Raw genomic sequence first — 22,687 nt, 5'->3', positions numbered from 1 at the left:
TAAACACAGTCAGCTTAAGACTCTCCTTCTCTGGAGACATTCAAACCCGCCTGGTCACATTCCTGTGCGATCTGCTCTGGTGAACCTGCTTTAGCAGGTGGGTTGGACTGGATGATCTCCAGAGGCCCCTTCCAACCCCAACCATCCCATGATTCTGTGAGAATATTCCATGTATTAATATGATCTGTATGTTGTACAAATTGAATGATTTATTATTAAATATTAGAAGGATCATGACTGAGTTGAATGAAGAAAAAAGCCCACACACTTACCTCTAATTCTTTTTCCTTAGCAGCCAGTAATTCTTTATGTCTTTTTATGCAAGCCAAGCGTTCCTTCTGTTTGTCTTCATAATGCTGAAAACGTTGTTTACTGTTTTCCACTTCTGAGTCAGCTTGGTTTAATTCATCCTGTTTAGAATAAATCAAGATTTGGTAAGTGAACTGTTTGAGGTGTAATCCTAAGCATCTCCCTAATGTTTACTGACTTATCACAGATAATTATGTTGCTTTTAACACTGTCTAATTTATGTTGCTTTCAGTGAGACGACTCCTTCTAATATCCAGGTGCTTTAACAGCAACTTGTCAGAAAAGTCTTCTCAGTTCTGACAAGAACATAATAAATGCTCGTAATGATTTTAGGGATCATATCTTGAGGGGATGTTTTAATCTTAGAACAAAAGCCACCCTTTCTCCTAAACCTCCAAAAACTACACTTATTTTGTACACTACATTCTAGCCAGAACTTCTGATGTCTGTGTGACATCAATTGGAACTGCATTTCTGTGTGAAAATTCAGTATCTTGCTATACCTATAATGTGATGTAGACTGTAGCAATTTCTGTACTATGTAAGTGTTGATACAGTTGAAGTCATATCATATCTTTCTAGAGAAGCAAAGAGGTATAAAGAATGACATAAATTAAAAAACAATCTTCTTCCTCATCCCTGTCAATTTAACAGTTCATCTTAAAAAAAAGGCAACAAAAAACCTCACCATCACCCTCCCCTCAAAAAATAAACCAACCAGATAAAACTTCAAAACCACAAACAAGAACACCGTGACCAAAAGTAATGAAAGCTCTTACCTTTCCTAATCCTGCCTTAAAGCCACCACTTGCTATACGCCAAGAGTTCATCAAACAACTGCAGAACACACAGCAGTACATCTAATAGAAAATTCTAAGTGACCAGTTATGAACCTTCTTAGCTAGGCCTTATCAGAAACAAACTAATAAACTAAAACAACAAACGTGGTGCAGTAAAAACGGAAGTCAAGGAAACTATTCTTCTTTCCTTTTAAGTCCATGACTAAAAATACCTGGAAACAAACTCTAAACGTAAAACACTAGAGCAACTACACTTAACAATCAACATTATCTTCAAAATATTGCCAAGTTTATTTCTTGACATTCTCTACATGGAATGCTTTATTTCCATTTTCATAAGCAGACCTTAAATGGATCATGAAGGAGCATACTCTTTTCTCCTGCCTCCTTTTAACCTCATTCCCAAAGTCACACAAAGGCATTGCATTAAAAATACAAGATTAATTTATTGTTACCTTAATTGGGCCAGCAATTTCTTCTACTTGATGAACTTTTTCTTTCATTTCTTCCAATTTTTTTTCAGCTACATGGAGAATACTTTTCAGTTCTTCCATTTTCTTGCTTTGTTGCTGCATGTCTTTTATTACAGATTCCATCTTACCCTTATTTTCTTGAACTTCATCTTCCTGTCAAAATACATTAAAATGAAGAATAATAAAAGGAGACATACATTTGCAAAGCACTGTACAAGATTTTTATTTTATTACTGCTACAAGGGTACAAGATGACATGCAAGTACTCTCTAATAAGAATATGAACAGCTCAATGAGGTTGTCACTAAAGCCCAGAAGAGACTGACAGATCTTGTAGCAGACCATTACATCAAATAGCAAAAGAAAAAGTAGAATTTCCCAATTATCTGACTGAAAATTAAGGAGACTTTATTTGGGAGCTGTGATGAAAAGACTAAAGGGGATAGGATTTTGTGAAACCTTAGACATGTTAATATTTTACTACAGTAATTTTTTTAAACAAAAGAACAAGATAACCTCCCTCTGGATCTGTGACAGAATATATGCATTCTGCATACGAAGCAATAAAAAGAAGAATAAGTGGATCATCATGTTCCCTAGACAATTCTGCCACTCAAAATGAATTATCATCATACATACTTTCTGATTTGAAAAGACAGATATTCTGAAATGTGGGAAAAAAGATCTAAATGAAAGCTTGTGTTGCTAAGATTCTTTTTCACAATCCGACAATTGTGAAATCAAGGTAGCAACGAAAGACAAATATCAAGTGAAAGAACAGCAACTAACACATAGTAGTGGTCAGAAAGTTCAGAAAACAGGAAAACAACAAAAATCCAAGAAAGGAGTAAGGAGAAGCAAATATGTAAATCTACCAGCTGCATTAAGATCATTATCAGAAGCAATGGTAAAAATTTTTATGTTCAAAACACAAGTGTCCAATAATTTTCAAACAGGAAGATATTCTCCTACATTAAGGTAACAAATTATTTTTCCAACTCACCAGAAGGGTAAAGAATATCCTTTTTTAAAGCCCAACGAAACTCATTAATCTTGAAAAGAGGAAACCTTACAAGACCTTACAGAATCTGTAACGATCCCTTACTTTTTGAGTCAATTTTGAAACTTACACGCCACTTGTACACACATGCTGAAAGACTGACTAGCCAAAAAGTACGAGTTTGTGCTGACATCACAAGTGACATCACTGATCCCAGATAAAATAGTGAGAAAACTGCATTTTAATTGAAACAACTTTAGTCAGGATTTTGTTAACATATATCAGAGTGATTCTCAAAATTTAAATCTTGGCCATCTATACATTAGGTTATTACAGAGCAATAGCTGAAATTCATGGCCACAATTTCACTAATCACAATAGATTTTCAAACTTTTTTTGGTGTTCTTAGGCTGCTGTGCATTCATTTTAAGAACACACAGATACAAATAAGAACTTTGAAAAAGCCATCATACTACCATGATCCTTCCATAGGGTGATACCTGAACTTCAGAACTGATGCACAGTGAAGCCGCAGCAAAGCAAGAAATGGGGGGTTCAGGGCAGAGCAGAAATGCTGGGACAGAAATTCTGCTCCAGAATGGCCTATACCTGCACTTTGATGGTGCCACTTCTGACCTCCAAACCTACAGCACTACTGCTCCGCAGAGTTTTACAGCACTGCAGGTCTGGAATGAGGAAAGAAAATGCAGGAAATATCCCTTTACAACACCACCTTGCCTTCCATAGACCTGCAGTGTTATTGCTTTGAAAAAGGGCAGAAGTAAGAGAAAAGGAAAAGAAACAAAACAAAACAAACCACACCACACACCAAAACCAAACCTGTCCAAAAATAAGCAACATCATGAAATCATGCCACTGACATAACTGTAGACATTCCGTAAATTGGTACATTTTTCAGTGTTTATCCAACTCGTATACTACTTGAAATTGACAGTATTTACTTATTTCAAAGCACTGCCAACATTAAAAGACATTATTTCGTATCCTTATTAGACATAATTTGATATTCTATTCTTACTAGTGTACGGATGTCCACTGATTGGTGTTCTTCCCTGTTTTCAAGATCAGCTATTTCTGCATTTGTTCTTCTTATTTTTACCTGAAACAGAAAATAAATATTCTTAAGCTTATCTAAAGAGAAAAGTTCACATTTGTTCATTTAAGTCAACACAGAAAGCAAGATATTTGGTCTTTTCATTTCATTAGTGCCAACAAAATAGAGAATTCTTCCCACTTACCTACAGAATCTGTTTTTACAAGATATAACTGAAAGTCACATACACTTTAAATCATTAAGTTATTATTGCATTTCCATTCAATATGACAACTGAATAAAATATACTTTATTTTTTCTTTAAATATTTATCTTTAGCAATTTGAGTCTACATGTCAGGAGGTTTTTTTGCTGGTTCTTCTTTGTAGTTTATTGTATATAACCTTATATAGTATGTATTATCTTAAATTGCTGAACTCTAAGATCATCGGCCACCACAGATACATATGCTATCTAGAAGTACTGGAAAACAAAGAAAGATAACTAATAGTTGTAAAATGTTTTATAATGAAATTAAAAGAAAATTTCATATTCAGCATATTAAAATGGATTAAGAATATACATGAAAAGCATGAGGAGAAACAAGATTCTAGGAATGAAGAGGTGAGACTCAACAGAAAAAAGAAGGAAGAAGGGAAATGAATGTTGCATCAAATATTGCAATAACTTCCTATTTGTGTCAAAAAAGCAGTAGAAATTTGTGAGATTTAGCACAAGAGGAAAAAAAAAAAGATACCATACAGTACACGGCACATGCTGAGACTCATGTGACTTCTATCGTTCTGTTCTAAACGATGAACAAAAGTAAACAACAGGAAAGATAACAACAAAAAGATAAACAAACAACAAAACTAGGGGTAAACATTAAAAACTATCATCCACCAAAAAAAAAAAAAGTAGAAGTCACAGTAACAGGGAAAGACTGACCAGTTTCTAAAAGTTAACACTGTACCTATTTTTACCTGTAGTTCTTTTTGGTGTCGTTGATGACCATGAAGATGCCCTTCATTCTGCCTGATCTCATTTTCAATGGAATATAAACATTCCTGAGATGCTCTCAACTGTGCCCTTTTGTTTTCAATTTCTTTCTCCAAGTGACTTTATAAACAAAGCGATATTGAGATATTATATACTACACAGATACTATCTATTATACACACAGAAATACACAAATGAAATTTCAATGCATGACAAGACAAAGGGTAAAAATGCACTCCTCTTAAAAAAAAACAACCCACAACAGTCTGAAGTTTGCTATGCACTAGATATTTTCAGCGATCAGTAAAGAAACATCAAAGCTCTACAGCAGAACTCATGGTTAATAACCAGCAGAGAGATGCTTGATGGTCCTAGTTCAATGCCCAACAGATCAACCATTTGTGTAATTTGAACCATCTCCAACCCCTGTTTGCAATTTCCGCAAACAGGTCAAGTGTTTGAAGTAAACAGTGGTGCCATGTGTAGAAATACTGCTCCACCTTGAGAGAAAAGAAATACTTTAACTATGGCAAAACACTTCCAGTCTGAGAGAAAATATATTCATGAGATACAAAAAAATATCTTATATGGTCTTATACTTTTCTTTCTACAAAGAATGGCATGACCAGAGACTTCCATCAGTAATTCAGTTTGTGGTAAAACTATTTGAAATGCAAAAGAAAGGTATTTCTTATTACTATTTACAGATGGCAAAGCATCTTTCACCCCTGCCAAAAGGGAAACCTTACTAATATAACATTTAAAATATCACCTTAATATAAGTGTTTCATTCAACTTTTGTTATAGATGCATAAAATGGACTGATCAAGTCTGATGCAGAGTCAGTGTTTAATAAATTATACTATTCCAAATAAACGTGTCATTGCTTTAGGCTAAGTTCTGAAGGAGGGATGGGGAAGTATGAAGACATTTTTCCTTTTTAACTGGCCTAAATCATTCCCCCTTAGCAATGTTGGTAATGAAATGCCTATAACGCTTTGAAAGTTGAAATAATCTTTGAGTGAAGTTCATTATACAGCAATATGAATAAAGTACAGTGAACTGACATATTTAAAACTTTGAGTTTATGGAAATAGATTTAACACTCAATTCAGTCTACACTATCAGCTATTAACACTGAAATTGAAATATTTACTTAATATGTCTGCAGTATAATCTGAGCCTCAAAATAAAAGCATTCTCCTGTCACAAATTTGCTAAGCGACAGTTCAAGTTTCTAAGCTTTCAAATGTGTTTGCCTTTTTAAACTACTGTTTTGAAAGTAATAAGAAATAAATAAATAAATTTATTTTTAAAGGAGTGGAAGAAGTGTAGTTTATCAGAGATACCTACACCATGAATTACGTCAAAAGCCTGAAAAAACACAGATGCAAAGTTTGAAACCAGTAGGACTATGTGTGCCAGCATAGCTTTGGTTTCAATAATCAGGCTTCCTTTGCAGTAAAATATGAAACCACTATTCAGTTATTAGATTTTTAAAGAAACACCTTTGATTCCATGCACTTTTTCAGCAAGCATAAAATATAAAGGAAGGCAGATTCCCTGGAGTATTCAGCTCAGCAAATCCCCACTTGCTTGGCAAGATTTACAAGCTGAAAAATATTTAGGTACAAGTCAGGTTTGAACCTATGACAGAAAGGCATTGAAATGAAGATGTTTTCCAGAATTCTTAGAAAGGAAGGATAAATCTTAAAAAAAACCAAACCAAACCAAAAAAAAACTGGAGAGTATTGAGTATTATATATGCAAAGAGACAAATATGCAATTCCACTCTTCACATCAACATGTGCATTTTTTACAAATACAGTGTTACAAGATGCTGACCTTATTTCTGCTTCAACATCTTGGCTTAGGAACTTGGGTCTGAGGTAATCAGAAGAGTAATATCGTCTTTCAAATACTTGATCACCTTCAGCAGTGAAAGCTTCTCGACAATTCTTTGGGGGCCGATTAGACTGCATTACTTCCCGAGCTCTACGGCTACTCTGAAAAATACAATGTCCTTATCATACCAATAGAAAAGCAACCATAATTAAAGACATCAATTTAAAACCTGTCTAGGAAGTTGTGATCCAGAAATAATTTCATTTCCTAATGAAAAATAAGAAACACAGTAATAAAAGGATGTGAAAGAAACTATAATGTCAATAATCTGATTTTCTTAGTTGAATAACACACTTGTCTTCTCAAAAAACTCAGCTTAGTTGCCCATCACTTTTACCATATCACAAATTTATCTTCATTCTAAGTTCTGTAGTCTGATCAGTCCTTTATAATTAACCATGGGAAAAAATAAATCACTAAGCAAAAGGTCACTATGTACATTTAATTATCAAAAGTGGAATATATACATAGGAAACAATATTCCAAAACAAGCTGTGAAGTACATCAAATATTCAAAGTCATTAAAACGTTTTTATCGTGATCAAAAAATACATTGCTACCAAAATAGTATGTAATCTTAATTCAACACCAGTTGATAGTCACCTCATTCAAATCCTACTTAATAACTGACTATTGCTGTCTTTTTTTTATTTTACCAGACTCTATCTACAACTATGTTTCTTTGCCCTTTCTGATCTGAAATGATTTAACTGTGCAGAGTTCAAAGGGCATCTGGTTGTTGTGGTAGGCAAAAAATAAATTAGGCTGTGAATGCTAAGAGGCAGCTCATAATAAGAGAGGGTGGCTGAATAGCCAAAAAAGAACTTTCAGACTCTCAAGCACAAGCCTGCTACAGCTACAGCTGGTACCCAGCTACCAGCTGCTGTAGGGCCTAGCTGCAAATTTTGGTAACACCCAGACTACACAAAACTGACACATCTGGAAGCCACCAATTAGTAAAGCAACATGAGACAGAGACTGAAGTTAGGAGACAAATCACACACACATGGACAATTTAGACTGGGAAAGTAGAGCACTCAGAGGCCCAGAAAGGTGGTGGTGAACATCCCAGAAACATACAAGGAGGATCCTGGAAACCCCAGGGAGAGATCTGTAGAGACAAATCCCAGGGAACACCCAGGGATCCAGACCTGTAACAGCCCATAGAGGTATCTGTGAGCAGCTGCATAGCAGGAACCAATACATTTTCTGCCTGACTTTCCTGGACCAGCAGTGATCTATCTGCTGGGGACAGGAGTCGAGACTTATGAAGGTTGCACTGGGATGGGCAGGGAAACAAGCAAGTGTGTGGAAATGAGAGCAAATGCTCTAACCGTGCTGGTTCTTAAATAAATCCCAGTATCCAAATCCATCCACTATGGGTTGTCAGTTTACTCTCTCTTGACAATGACTGAAAAATTGCATCTGAGAGTTCATGGAATGCCAAGAGGGCCTTACTGGGACCCCTCCAGTGGAAACATCAATGTGGGTGCTGCACTGTAGCACTGATAACTGATACAGTCAGGGTCTACTTGAGCCATCAGGGTCCTTACCTCTCCCCAACGGGGAAAAAACAAAATTAAAAACAAACAACAAAACCAAACACAAAACAAACAAAACAAAATGAAACAAAACCAAAACAAACAGACAAAACCAAAACAAACTACAAAACAAAGAAAAAACACCACAAACTCCCACATGGAATCATGGAAGCATTTTGGTTGGAAGAGACCCTCAGGATCATCAAGTCCAACCATAACCTAACCTAACTCCAGCACTAAACCATGTCACAGCATCACAGTATGTTTGGGATTGGAAGGGACATCAAAAGATCATCTTTCTCTTTTGTCAGTTACAGGCACTATCGTATCCACTCCATAAAAAGAGAAAATGCTTTTCTTTAAAGACCAATAGGAAGTGTAGAGTCTTACTTTAATCAGCAGGATTGTTTCTATACCCCTCACATCAATCAAACAATTGGCAACCACTACGTGATCTATTTCCAACGCTGTAAGAACTGATGGAAATTCTGGATGAAAAACTCCTCTGAAAAAAAGAAAACACACCATTCATAGAGCACACATTAGAATCTTTAAAAAAAATATGTTATTAGTTGAAAAGAACTATTTATAATAATATGAACTATGAAGACTAAGCAATAAAATTCAAAATATAACTCACCTGTGTCTAACATCATAAATTTCATTCTGAAATTTATTTACAATTATTTGAGGTCTGTGTCCATGCGGATAATACTCTGCCATCAGTTTTTGAAGAGTTCTCTCATCACTATGATTATCACAGCAAAATGCCTGAACTAGGCTCTTTAAACAAGATTCAACAGCCAAGGTCAGTTCTGCATCCTTTGGATGAATGAAAGCACCTAAATAAACGTAAGAGACAACACTTCAGAAGCCGTGTTCCATAACAAAACATGCAGTAGTGCATTTTTACCACTCAAGGGTTTTACTTCATTTTACTTCATACTATAACTTCAAGGTGTTATAGGTACAGTTGTTTTTAAAGAGTCTAAAATAAACTTTTTTTACAGGAAGAAAAAAAAAGTAAGAAGTTAACTAAAAGAATGAAGAACTCCACAACAGACAAGCTACCCTGAGAACACAGACACATAATTTCTCTTCCTATAGATACACCTATACATATTCAGGGACCTACATTTTCTTCCAAGATCTTTGACAAGTTACTGCTGACTTCCACTAAGGTGTCAATTTTATGGCAGCTCAGCAGGAGTATATCAAGGCAAAAATTCCTTATCTACAATTTAATGCTTGAAGGGTGAAGGCAGAGAAACAACTATGCTGCAAGTTAAACAGACAGGAAGATTTCCATTATATAGGCTGTCTTCAGTAGCAGGTGTGTTTCCGTGTTCTCATGCTGAAGGCATTACTCCCATTCACAAGCTGAAAATAGGATTCACTGTCAGAGCTGGTCAAAAATCAAATGAAACCAAACTTTCTACGAAAATCTCAGTTGGTTCTGTCTGAATTGCTCCACACAGAGCATCTCAAGTTTGACAAAGCTCACAAGTCAGGCACCGGACATTTCAAACAAAGCCTGTCTGGGAGCTGGACAGTGCTGTCACCCCCAAGGAACGAGCAGCCAAAGCACAGGCATCTGCTGCTTAGAGGGGGTGGAGGAGTCAGAGTGGTGCAATGAAAGTTTACCATTGTAACTACATAAAATACCTTAACAAAAACAGCTGGAAAATGAGGAAAAACAGTAGGTGTAACTAGTTAGCGTGATAAAAAGGACAGAAGCAAAAGATAACCTACCAGGATAAAACCTTTAGCCCAGGAAGTACAGAAGAAAGATATTTAAGGTATCTGAAGCTCCTTAAAGAACAAGTAGTTTTTCTAAAAGATCACTGTTTATATTAGCAGCCATGCAGTAAATCCCATGAGGAAATACCATCTTTTTCAGCAGCTATTCTTACCTAAAGGTCCGACAGGTTTGTGTTTAAAGCGCCCTTGCCTATAGGCTGTTTCAACTGCTTCAAGAAATGCTGGTACATGTGGTCCAAACCTTTTCAAGGTATTTGTTTTACTATCTTTCAGCTCTCTCAGATGTTTCTGCTTGGCATCTAGTGCTTGTTTCGCCTCAAAGTCTTCTCTCCTAAGAGAACAGAATTTTTTTCAGTAGCAACAGCTTATGAAGCCTTAATTTAATTAAAATAAAGTCTCATTTTTCAAGTACAAATAGGATAGTGCATCAAGACTTCAGTACTTCAATGTACAGCCAGCTACACACATGCCAAAATATTTTCATAGTTTCAAGAAACACAAGACAAAAAAGCAAGCAGGAAAATTACTACTTTGCAACTGTTCTACAAGACTTTTTTATTTCTAACAATTTATAATAAATTTTATTTCTAATTATACATTTCCATTACATTGTCTTCTACAAAGGTCTGGAACATAACAGAGTAACTGCAGGTTACAATAACTGATAAAATATATTTAAACTAATACATCAAGTGCAATAAGCAAACATTTTCAAATCTCTTAAGACAATAAATGACAACATCACCATAATCCTGTCTGGTAATCATTGGTCAAGTTCAGGTTTCCAAATCAAAGCCAAAGAGTGCTTTGTTTTTCTGCCTCAGGTATGGGCTAAATTGGTATTTTAACCACTTGCTTAAAAGTCTCTATAAATTTGTCTTTAATTATAAATATAACAATTATCCCTAAGTGTTGTCTATTTCCTTATATTGTTTTACATATCTTGTGACATCATATCAGGATGTACTATGTATTAAATAACATGAAAAATTTAAATCATAATCTGCCCATACGATGATAAGAAAATAAGGGACTCATGGCGCGAGGAAGAGCATTAAACTGACAGTACGGATTTATATCAGGCTTTAAGTTAGTAACACCTTTCACCTTTAATGACAAAACAATTCTCTTAATTTTCCAAAAGCTTCTAAATTAAGTCATGTTGCACCAAAGACAAAAGATTAGCAAGATAAAATAGGAAAAAAACCAAAACAAAACTGGAGCCTAATACCTCAGGAAATACAGGTACATAAAGGACCTCTTGTAACTTGAAAGTAAAACAGTTATATTCAAAACGTGTAACTTACCTAAGTCTTGTATGTTCTTCTTTACACTTATATATAGCTTGCTGAAACTGATCCACCTGTTGACCAATCATTATTTCTTCATTATGGTATGCCTTTAACTGTTCCCTTAAGTGTGCAATTTTCCTTTGTCTTTCCAACTTTTCAGGCTCTGAAACCTGATTCGCACTAGAAAAGATCATACGTCAGTATTTTAAAACCACACTGATGATTTATAAGTGACACCAACTTTGTTTTATTACCTGTATCACGCAAAAGATTTATGCATCAGAAAGTTATATTTAAGATTCTGTGCATTTACTAGATCTGCAAAGCATAGATACCAAGGTATTTATTCTTTTATTTGTAATCACACATAACTGTCTTGTTTTGCAACACCATGGAAGCTTGAAAATGTATATTATCACCAACAAGATAGAAAAGCTTTTTTCTACCCAGTTACCTCATCACCTTCTAGTCAAAATCTTGGTATGCAAAGAAGCAGGATCAGAAATATTTAAAATGGACCCTGCTAAAGTTTAAATCAGTATTTTCTGTTACTGCAGATTTTCTCATCAATCAGAAGAGCTCACTCTCTGCACTCCTATACCTTAATAAACATACGCTATAATAATTATATCCGTATTTACCTTCTTTTCAGTTCTTCAATTCGTTTACGTAGCTGTTCATCGTCTTTTCCCAGACGTTTTAACTCAGTTTGGGAACGATTATAAAGTACCTATGAAGGAAATATGATACAGTAGTTTAATAAATAGAAACAAGAAAAATTTCAAAAAGAACTACAGTTTTGAGGAAATAAACACTAAATTGAATCAAAACAGACAAACATAATTTGAATTTCAGGAATGTGAAAAAGCAATAGCACAGTTAACATGAATCATATTTATTTTTACCTAAGCTTAACACTGCTTAGCACTTGTGTAAATATATAAGCCCCATGGCCCCCAAACAGAAACTACTTGCAAGTTAGGCAGGAAATTGCACCTATTTGAACAACACTATGGATTCTGGAAGCCTAGACACAGATGGAGAAGTATATATAGGTAGAGCATGGACAAGATTAGAGCTTTAAGCTGGTATGAACTTTGAAAGTTCTTTTTGCCTACCTCAGCTTCATTGACTGCTTTTCTTCTTGCCTGCACATCAGCCTGTAAAGAAACACACTGAGGATGCAGGGCTTGTGCTTCTTCATTTATTGTTATTAACTTGTCTTGTATTGCTTTGTACTTTTCTTCTGCTTCCTTCACTTTTGCCTTTGGTGCAAAAAGAGAATGATACACAAAGAGTAACTAAGCAAAACCTCTTAATGCTGTAGAAGAAATATCTCTCAAAAGAATCCATCTGACATGTCTCATTTAGGTTTTTTTGCTAAAAAAACATAAAGCAAGTCATTGCCACTAAGGATAGGCCAAGATGAAAACTATTAAAGGAACATACTAAGGAAACCAAAGGACTATCAAATCTGTGAAGTAAACAGCAACCTTCTTTTCTAACTCATGGTTTATTCAAACATAGGACTTTTAATACAATAAGGCTAAATACCATGATATGGAAAGAAGCAAAACCAGTATCTGGACAATCTTCCATCAACACTACATAGACATGTTCAGCCATAAAGTAAAAATGCCTCAATTGTAAAATAAATAGATACTTTTTTTAAAAAAACATTGTCATGGTTTAATCTCAGCCAGCAACTAAGTACCACGCAGACGCTTGCTCACGCCTCCCCAGTGGGATGGGGGAGAGAATCAGAAGGGTAGAAGTGAGAAAACTCGTGCGCTGAGATAAAGACAATTTAATAAATGAAGCAAAGGCTACACATGCAAGCAAAGCAAAACAAGGGATTCATTCACTGCTTCCCATCGGCAGGCAGGTGTTCAGCCATCGCCAGAACAGAATGGCTCCATCACGTGTAACATTACTTGGGAAGCCAAATGCCATAACTCTGAATGCCCCTGCTTCCTCCTTTTTCCTCCAGCTTTTATACTGATCATGACATCATATGAAATGGAATATCTGTTTGGCCAGTTGGAGTCAGCTGTCCTGGCTGCATCCCCTCCCAGTTTCCCATACATCTGGCATGGTGTGAGAAGCTGAGAAGTCCTTGACTACTTAGTGACATCTAAAACACCACTGTATTGTCAACATGACTCTCATTCTAAATCCAAAACACAGCACTACACCAGCTACCAGAAGAAAATTAACTCTATCTCAGCTGAAACAAGAACATTACAAATATAAAAAAAAAAAAGAAAAATGAGTGCCAATTCAGAAACTTTGGAGAAGGTGCTTTAATAGACTGAAAACTTCAAAATAACAATGCCTAGTGTTTCACTGCAAAAGATATATTTCATATGAGTATCTGAATGCTTGGCAAAATTATTCTTTCTTGCTACCTACTTAAGTCTTAAGTACCATCTAAAGAGTCTGTTAAATTTCCAGATGTCTCCTGAAATCAGATACTGATCTTTCTACAGGCAATGATACCCAAGAAAACCTACATGACAGATCTCTGAAAGATGCTCCAATGTTACAGAGGTAGATATCAAGTAAGTACTCTCAACAACAAAACCATTTCAAATACTGTTAACTGGTATTTGCAATGCTAGTCATTTCAAATTCTCAATCAACAAAATAACCCTTACCTCAAACAAAAGTATCAGCATGAAAACCACACACACTTACTCCTACTAAACAACACAAAACAAAATGTCCTGATATTATTATCCAATTAAATGTGGAATGCAAATGTTACTGCTAAGTTTTAGGTGGCTAAAAGGTATACAAATGGAAATGTTCTTAGCCATTTGTGAAGAAGTAAAATGGCCAGTTTCCATAGCTTACAAGCTAAAGGACAATCATAGTTCAAATATTATTTTTATTCTTGAGTCAAAGAGCCAAAACTAGAGTGACATACAGTCTAAACCATATATGTACCTGGCACTCTTCTAGCTTCTGAACAAACTTCTCTGTATTTTCTTCGTCAGCTCTGATGGCTTCTTTGATGGGCTGTATTTCTTTTTCCATCTCACTCACCTAAACAGAAGCATCTATTATAATTTTTCAGAATGTCTGCAGCAGATTGGGAATAACTTGAAGTATGTTTCTTAATAAGGAAACATATTTTAATAAGACATTTACCACTGCCCATGCCATTTTATGTTTCAAATCTTCAAGATGATTTCGCAGCTCATTCACAAACCCGAAGCTTTTGTAACGTTCCTTTTTTTCAAAATAAAGCTGCTTAAGTTCTTGAAGACGCTTAAAAAAAGAGAGGTTCAAACATGAATGCAAAAATTGTGATATAATATGAAATCTTAGTAAGATTTTTTTTAATTTAATGTTACTGAGACCTAATCAAATCAAAACTATGTGTTTTAACTCTTATAGTTACTTCAAGTGCTCAATCTGTACTAATAATTATTTCAGCTTTTACATACCTCTACTCCTTGTTCTATCTGATTACACGTATTCTCTTTAGTTTTCATAATAGATGAATAATCTTCTTTCATTTGTTCCAGCTGGGTTGCTTTCATAAAAAACTATAAAGGAATAAAAAGATGCAGATGTCATATACAGCAGCTTATCTAAGTGAACTTTAATTATCACAAAAAGACAAAAATCTCTACACATGCTGAGTGATACCTAAAGTAAAATAACTGGTGGGGTATTTCTGAATAATGAACTCAGCAGTGTCCTATTTTTTGTTTTTAATTTATCGATGTCTTTAGAGAAAATAAATTTAAAAAAAAGGTTTTGTAAGTGGATGACTCCTATAATAATGTTTCAGCTGGTATTTGCATAGTGCCAAGGCCTTCTGTTTCTCACCCTGCCTGCCCTGTTGGGGTGTGCAAGAGGTTTGGAGGGGCTACAACCAGGCAGACAACTCCAACTAATCAAAGGGATATTCCATCCTAGAACACATCGTTGGTGTAGTTTAACCCCAGGTGGCAACTAAACACCACGCAGCTACTCACTCACTCCCCCAGTGAGACTGGGTGGAGAACTAGACAGGTAAAAGCGAGAAAACTCGTGAATTGAGATAAAAACAGTTTAGTAAAGCAAAAGCCATGAATCCAAGCCAAGCAAAACAAGGAATTCATTCAGTACTTTCCATCAGCAGGCAAGTGTTCAGGCATCTCCAGGAAAGCTGTGCTACATCACATGTAACAGTTGCTTGGGAACACAAAAGCCATCACTCCAAATATCACTCCCTTCCTCCCTCTTCCCCTACCTTTTTATTTCTGAGCATGACATTGTATGATGTGGAATATCCCTTTGGTCAGTTGAGGTCAGCTGTCCCAGCTGTGTCTTCTCGCAACTTCTTGTGCACCCCAAACCTACTTGCTGGTGGGATGGCGTGAGGAGCAGAAAAGGCCTTGACTCTGTGTAAGCACTGCTCAGCAATAACTAAAACATCTCTATTTTCAGCACAAATCCAAAACATACCCCATACCAGCTACTATGAAGAAAATAACTCTACTCCAGCCAAAACCAACAGCGTCACACTCAGCAATACAGAGGGAGAAGAGAGGGTTTAGGCGGCTTAGGCATCTCTTCTGCAGGAACCAGCTGGGCATTGGCCTACCCAGGCAAAGAGGCAAGTGATTGCCTTCACATCTCCTGTTTTGTCTTGCCATCTTTTTCTTTACTTCCAGCTTTTCCTTCAGTTTTTAAATAATTTCTCTCTCAATCTACAAATTTTCTGGCTTTTACTCTTCCTTTCCCCTTCTCCCATCCCAAATGCAGGGAAGGGAAGTAAGCGAGTGGTTGTGTAGTGCTTAGTTGCTTACCTGAATTAACCCACAACAGGTCACTGAAATTCAGAATTCTGATTTATTTTTTTTCCTCCAAATGCCACCTCTCAAGATTTGAAATCAGTATTTTAATGTTTAATCAAAATGTTCAATGATTTTTCTTACCTTGTACTTGTCGCCTTCATTTTTAGACTGCAAAAAGTGCTTACTCATTTCTTGGGTTAGAACAGACACAGGATTATCTACCTGTAAAATAAATTACTTTATTTTCATTTTAAGTAAAAAAGTTCTCAGGTAACTGCATATCCATGAAAGTTAGTAAACCATCTCACTGTTCCATGTCCAGCAATTCTGTAATAAGCTGAGAGAAGCAGATCCAGAAATTAAGGTTTCTACTCCTTTCTTAAAGTACAAAAAGCCCATAACAAACAAATGAACAATTTTTAAAAATTCAACTCCATCAAGTACAAACTAGAACCACAACAAGGACAATTAAGAAATTTCCAGGAGAATAACTGACCTCTAGAGAGACAGTGCCTATTTTTTTCCAGTTATTTAACGAGATCAACATTAGGAATTTTGTCCAATGCTGTTTAATTTCTCATTGTTCAATTGATCAAAGTATTGCATTAAATGCAATGAATTGCCCTATATATTCTTATGGAAGTTTCCACAAAATAAAATCAATCCATGCTAACAGAAGTTTCTATCATTTGAAAGGCTGAATATGTTGAATATTTTAAACTTCATGTGCGCTACCATTCCTTAATTACTCAAGCAGCAAAAACTTTCGCCACCAAATTGCTGCAACAGCAGAAGTGGACTTCTCTCATTTAATGAAAATGGAACATTGCTTTTTATTTGAAGAATTGTAACATCACATGCTGATGTCTTAAACTGCACAGAATTTAAACACTGTAATAATTACCTGTATATTAAAGTGATCCAGTATTCCTACGAGTTCCTCTTTCTTTGAAGAAACTAAGGTCCCTAGTGAAGAAAAAGGGAAGGAAAAATACCAATACGTTCAAATTAAAGAGACATACAATGCCCTAGACTTTTGTTCAACCTAGTGGTTCTTAGTAAATGTAAAAAAATGAGATTAGTATTTCTGTAACACAAATTTAGTTCTAAACAAGAAACACTGGTTGGTTGGTTTTTTTAATCTTCCCAATACATTTACATTTGTAGAGAAAGACATCTAATTACAGTTCCTGCTTGCCTCATAAACCCTCTGTGACAGAATTTACATGAATCAGCAAATTCCACAAAAACTACAGAAGACTGAAAACTATGTTCAGCTTCATCACACTAGAAGATTTTCATAAAGACAAATAGTGTACGACTTTACACCATACAGATCCTGTCACAATTGCTTTTGACATGTTAAAATAGTCTTAATCTAAGGTAAACACAAAAAGGCCATCATCCTTGAATGATAAATGAATTGAGAAACATTATCCTTTACTAATATGAAGCCACTCAAAGCAACAAAAACATTTAAAGAGCTAATACTGAGAGCAAAACAAACTACCACTAACCAGATTTGCTTTTCAGTCTATAACTTCTGCTTCCATCCAGGTTAATGTGCTGACTCACAATAATAGAGTCACCATACACTTCTGGTTTAAATGCATCTCTACCTTGGTTTCGCAGTGTTATGGAAATATCTGCAGAACTAGAAAATAAAAGTAATAAAAAAAAGACAACTAGAATTAGTTCCAAATCTCCAAATCTAAAAAAAATAAAAAATCAGAACAGTCTAATTTTCCACAAAAAATTGTCATGTATTGTACAAGTCACACAGAGTTGTGGTAAACAGAGTTAAATCCAGTTGGCAGCTGGTCACGACTGCTGTTCCCCAGGGCTCAGGACTGGGGCCAGTTCTGTTTAACCTCTTTATCAATGATCTAGATGAGGGGATAGAGTGCACCCTCAGTAAATTAAGTGAGAGTGTTGATCTGCTGGAGGGTAGGAAGGCCACACAGAGGGATCTGGACCAGATGGATCATTGGGCTGAGGCCAGCTGTATGAGGTTCAACAAGGCCAAGTGCCAGGTTCTGCACTTGAGTTACAACAACCCCAAGCAGGGCTAAAGGCTGAGAAAAGAATGGCTGGAAAGTGCCTGGCAGGAAGAGATCTGGGGGTGCTGACTGACAGGCGGCTGAACATGAGCCAGCAGTGTGTCCCGGTGGCCAAGAAGGCCAACAGCATCCTGGCTTGTATCAGGAACAGTGTGGCCAGCAGGACTAGAGAGGTGATTGTGCCACTGTACTGGGTGCTGGTGAGGCCACACCTTGAATACTGAGTTTAGTTTTGGGCCCCTCACTACAGGAAAGACATTGAGGTGCTGGGGAGAGTTCAGAAAAGGGGAATGAAGCTGGTGAGGGGTCTGGAGCACAAGTCTGATGAGGAGCAGCTGAGGGAACTGGGGCTGTTTAGCCTGGAGAAAAGAAGGCTGAGGAGAGACCTTATCTCTGTCTGCAACTACCTTTTGTAGCATGGAGGGTGTTGGTCTCTTCTCCCAAGAGAGGAAATAGCCTCAAGTTGCACCAGAGAAGGTTTAGATTGGACATTAGGAAAATTCCTTCACAGAAAGGGTTGTGAAGCACTGCCCAGGGAGGCGGTTGAGTCATCATCCGTGGAGGTGTTTAAAAGATGTGCAGATGAGGTTCTTAGGCACATGGCTTAGTGGTGGACTTGGCAGCGTCAGATTAACGGTTCGACTCATTTATATTAAAGGTCCTTTCCAACGATTCCGTGACTCTAAATTTATGCTGTGTGAGTCAAAACAGCACTGGAGACATATGGCCAGAAAGGCTTCCATCTGACCTGCCTGCACTTTCTCTACGCTTCAGATAAATCATGAGCCAAAAGCAAATAGTTGTGAGAACAGATTTCCCCATCTTCCCTTCCCATCTGAGCACCCCCATCACTAGGCTGTGAAATCAAGCTGCTTTTTGGCTGTTGTCCTCTCCCCAAACTGTCTTTTGTAGGAAACAATTGCTTAGCTTCTACAGCCATCTCTAACCAAAGTAACACACAGCAGCATGCTTAAGGTGTTCTAGAATAGATGAGATGTGGTTTCAATTCTGAATTTATATCTCCTGTTTCTCAAGTGAATGCTGAAACATTAAGTTATTATACATAAGGCAGGTACTGCCAACAATTTTACTCCAAATACCTCTGAAAGGAAAAGCCTGGGGCTCATAGTTACAGCTTTAGATAAATGTAAACTTTTAAACCTTATCTCCTATATTTTAATTGATTCCACTGAACATGTTATCATCACTCTTGCAACAGATATGAATCCACTTCCTGCATGTTTAATAATCCACCAGTAAGCCAGGGTCTTTATATTGTATATTCATTCATGTCACCAGAAAGACAGAAAAAGAATTAACTTCATTGCTCACAGAACAATTATAACTAGGTTTCTATTTTTCTTTCCTAACAAACTCAGTTCTTCTGTAGGGTATTCAAGTACATCATAGAAAGTGATACACAAGAACCGGACAATACATAGGACATACCACTGCATTAGCTAGTTCAGAGGTAACAGTATGCTACTGGTAAATTACTGGTAAAATATCTGATGTGGTTTTTGTGTCTAGTTTTGTTTTTTTTTGTTGTTGTTGAAATATGGTCTCTTCAGTGTTATGCTTTCTATTCAAATCTGGTAGATCCAACAAAAGAACAGAGATAAAGGTGAACAGAAAACTGACCAGCTAACCTGAATCACAATCACTAAACAACACGTTGAACCTTAATACTAAAAAAACGTTTTACTTACTTCTCTCCATCTCGTACAAACATTTTTAATGAGGAACCTCTATTAGTTGCAGTGGCTTTTCCACCAAGTCCAACAATAAGAGCAGTTAATACAGAACTTTTTCCACCTGTAACAAAAGCATTGAAATTTTTCTAAAAAGAAGTTCTAGCAACTATTTATCCGGTTCACTCATACTACAAATCTTTGTTTGACTGTTTATGTATTCATGTACAGATTCTGTCTTCTTTGAACCAACATATAACTCTAGAAACCAGCAATAACTCTAGAAAGACGTATGCCACTTCCAAGGTTCCCCTAAAAAAAAAAAAGGACACACAAACAAAAAACAAACAAAAAAGAAAAAACAAACAAACAAAAAAAACCCCCCAACCAACCAAAAATCCCCAAACAAACAAAACCAAACAAATCAATCAACCATGCTGAGCCAAACTTGTTACTTCTATTTAGCAATTTGCCTTCAATGAGATGTCCAATCTCAGGAGGAAAGAACCTCCCGTCCCTTACAAACACAGAGAAAACACATATACATCAGAAGAAATCAAATTCACGTTCCATTTATACAACTATCTGAAAGGTTTTAAGCTCTCATTCAAAATTTATGTTTGATTTTTGAAATTCTCTCTCCAAAAGAAGGGAACTTGCATAAATAAGGATCACTTTCTTCTCCTATAACAGTTTCTACATGACATGTACTTGGACGATTACTGTGCATCTAATAATGAACATATGAGTACATTTAGCTTAAATATAAATTTACATACAATTAGCTATGAAGATTTGTTTTCACATCATCTTTCACAAAAATCCAAATTTAAGACCTAACTTTCTCACCAGCCTTGAACTACTGGGATAGACCTGTCTGGTTCCCAAGTCCAAAAGTGAATCCACCTCCACTCCCAACAGACGGCTAGCAATTCTTTTTCAAATAAAAATTACATCTCCTAATGTATTAACAAATGTGTTCTTTGACAAAGAAATGATGCGATTAATACTTACTTCCATTGTTTCCAACAACAAAATTGAGATTTGATCCAAACTGAAAAGGCCCCAACATTGAATGGCACATGAAGTTCTTCAGCTGGATACTTTCTATTATCCCAACTTCCCCTACACTCTAAAGAATTAACAATTAAAACTAGTGGTTTGTATGCATTTTAATGAGATACAGTTTATCTATTTTAAATATAATGAGAATTCAAATGACAGTACCATATAAAACACTAATGGTTACAAGCTACAAGGAAATACGAAGGCTTTCATGACACTATGAAAAGTTCCTTGCCAAAGCTGATCACTCACCCACAGTAACTTTCAGTTCTCCCCATAATTAACTTACAATTAACCCCATATAAAATATTAAGATCATAGGTTCTATATAGTTGTCAGAGCAGCAATAAAGTGTATCATAGAAAGATTGTTACTTGAATAATACTATTTGCAAGAATTCTTAGCACAGCTTAGAACAAGGGAGATTAAATCAGATCAGGAAGGGAGAAATGAAACTGAAAGTGGGACAGCATTTCAAACACTAGATTTTTTTTTTTAGACATTTCAAAGTGTCATCTATGCAAAACAAAAGTATTTGGTACTTCTTTTAGTATATAACTTTTTTTCTAAGTATTTTCCCTGCTTCTACTACAACCATAAACCAAATATACCATATTTGTATCAAACCAAATATGATTCCTTTATTCCGTTATTTAACAACTACTGTAGTATTCATTCTATAAAACCAAAATACTGTTATTTTATGATCAACGGTTATAACTAGATAACCCTAAAGAAACAAGGTAGGAATGAACTCATACAGAAGTCCAGTCACTACCTGTTGTTTCTTTTATATTGGTTCTACTGAAGCCTACGTGCAAGCCGACATGACATTTCAAAGTCAACCAAAGGCACAGAACCTTTTTATATCAAGTTTTTCTTATATCTTCCTCCCCAAAACTTTTTAAACAACTTACCGAGAATAAAGAGAAACTACTATCAGCTGATGACTTAGAATTTTCTTCGTCATTAGACTCATCGCTGTGTTCGTTTGTGTATTCTTGTCTCAGCCTTTTTTGGGATCCAGGCTTTGAAATACTTTCTTCCTTTCTCTTACCCATGACTACTGAAAAACAGAAGTAGTGAAAGATTGTAGGTTTCAGTCTTCTACATGAAAACATATCTACAGACCATAGCACAGACACACCAATATATTTACTTTGGTAAAAGAAACTTTAAGATCAAAGCAAACATTGCAACAAACAAATATTTTTTTGAACTGAAATCTCAGTGAATTTAAGCCTAAGCTTACTATGAAGAAGCTGTGTTACAACAAAAGAAACAATTATTCTAATCAAGCTGAATTTGTTTGTTGACTAAAAACAAAATCAAACTTGATTCTGTTTTCCTTGTTATATTGGACTTGGGATATTTACCAAAACTGATTTCAGTTAGTAATGGAGTTGAAAATTAAGCTGCAAGAAGTACGTAACTATCATACTACGATCATCATCAGCCATGCTGGTTTGATCAAAGTGAGCTGCACAGCCAAAAATAAAAAATATTAATTATATGTGGTTGACAAATGGCTAGAAAATTAACATGCAGAAGACATAGAAGTAGAAATAAAGGAAAATTTAGATTCATAGCATTGTTCCTGTGCTGTTTCTTGCATACAGCCACCCTGTTTTTGTGAGGCAGTGTACAGGGATAACAGTAAACAAAATGCTGTAATATTGCTAATGAAGGATAACAATCCTCTATGTAGACAATATACACATATATTTGCTCTACAAAAGTATAAATAATTCACAGACTTCCTGAACTAATATTACTGGTCAGAAATGAACCTTGCAAAAGCAACAAGGTCTACTAAAGTCACATGAAACTAAAAAAACAGATATCAAGATCAGTCAAAACCTCGCTTTTTCCATACCTGTGACCTTAGGGCATGGTTTTTATTCCCCAAAAGTACATATTACATTCTTCATATCTAGAGTCCCA

The 22,687-nt window shown here is 35.8% G+C and overlaps 1 protein-coding gene across 1 annotated transcript in view; it reads right to left on the bottom strand.

Annotated features, from left to right (window-relative positions):
- The window catches only part of SMC6 (structural maintenance of chromosomes 6), a 35,392-nt gene that overhangs the window by 8,755 nt on the left and 3,950 nt on the right, over positions 1–22,687 (bottom strand). Inside the window, exons 3-22 of the mRNA XM_080341682.1 lie at positions 21,661–21,809; positions 20,693–20,810; positions 19,697–19,802; positions 17,445–17,581; positions 16,832–16,893; positions 16,069–16,149; positions 14,587–14,688; positions 14,288–14,407; positions 14,084–14,182; positions 12,253–12,399; positions 11,776–11,864; positions 11,150–11,314; positions 9,995–10,173; positions 8,722–8,923; positions 8,472–8,586; positions 6,481–6,641; positions 4,620–4,755; positions 3,622–3,702; positions 1,565–1,735; positions 273–410 (exon numbers count right to left, since the gene is read on the bottom strand). Coding sequence (XP_080197808.1) covers positions 273–410; positions 1,565–1,735; positions 3,622–3,702; positions 4,620–4,755; positions 6,481–6,641; positions 8,472–8,586; positions 8,722–8,923; positions 9,995–10,173; positions 11,150–11,314; positions 11,776–11,864; positions 12,253–12,399; positions 14,084–14,182; positions 14,288–14,407; positions 14,587–14,688; positions 16,069–16,149; positions 16,832–16,893; positions 17,445–17,581; positions 19,697–19,802; positions 20,693–20,810; positions 21,661–21,804 — 2,553 coding nt within the window. The 5' untranslated portion in view covers positions 21,805–21,809. The remainder of the gene's footprint in view (positions 1–272; positions 411–1,564; positions 1,736–3,621; positions 3,703–4,619; positions 4,756–6,480; positions 6,642–8,471; positions 8,587–8,721; positions 8,924–9,994; positions 10,174–11,149; positions 11,315–11,775; positions 11,865–12,252; positions 12,400–14,083; positions 14,183–14,287; positions 14,408–14,586; positions 14,689–16,068; positions 16,150–16,831; positions 16,894–17,444; positions 17,582–19,696; positions 19,803–20,692; positions 20,811–21,660; positions 21,810–22,687) is intronic.

This window comes from Nesoenas mayeri (genome assembly GCF_963082525.1).
Source record: "Nesoenas mayeri genome assembly, chromosome: 3".
Lineage (NCBI taxonomy): Eukaryota > Metazoa > Chordata > Aves > Columbiformes > Columbidae > Nesoenas > Nesoenas mayeri.
The sequence above is the reverse complement of the archived record's forward strand: the minus strand, read 5'-3'. Positions and strand labels throughout refer to the sequence as shown.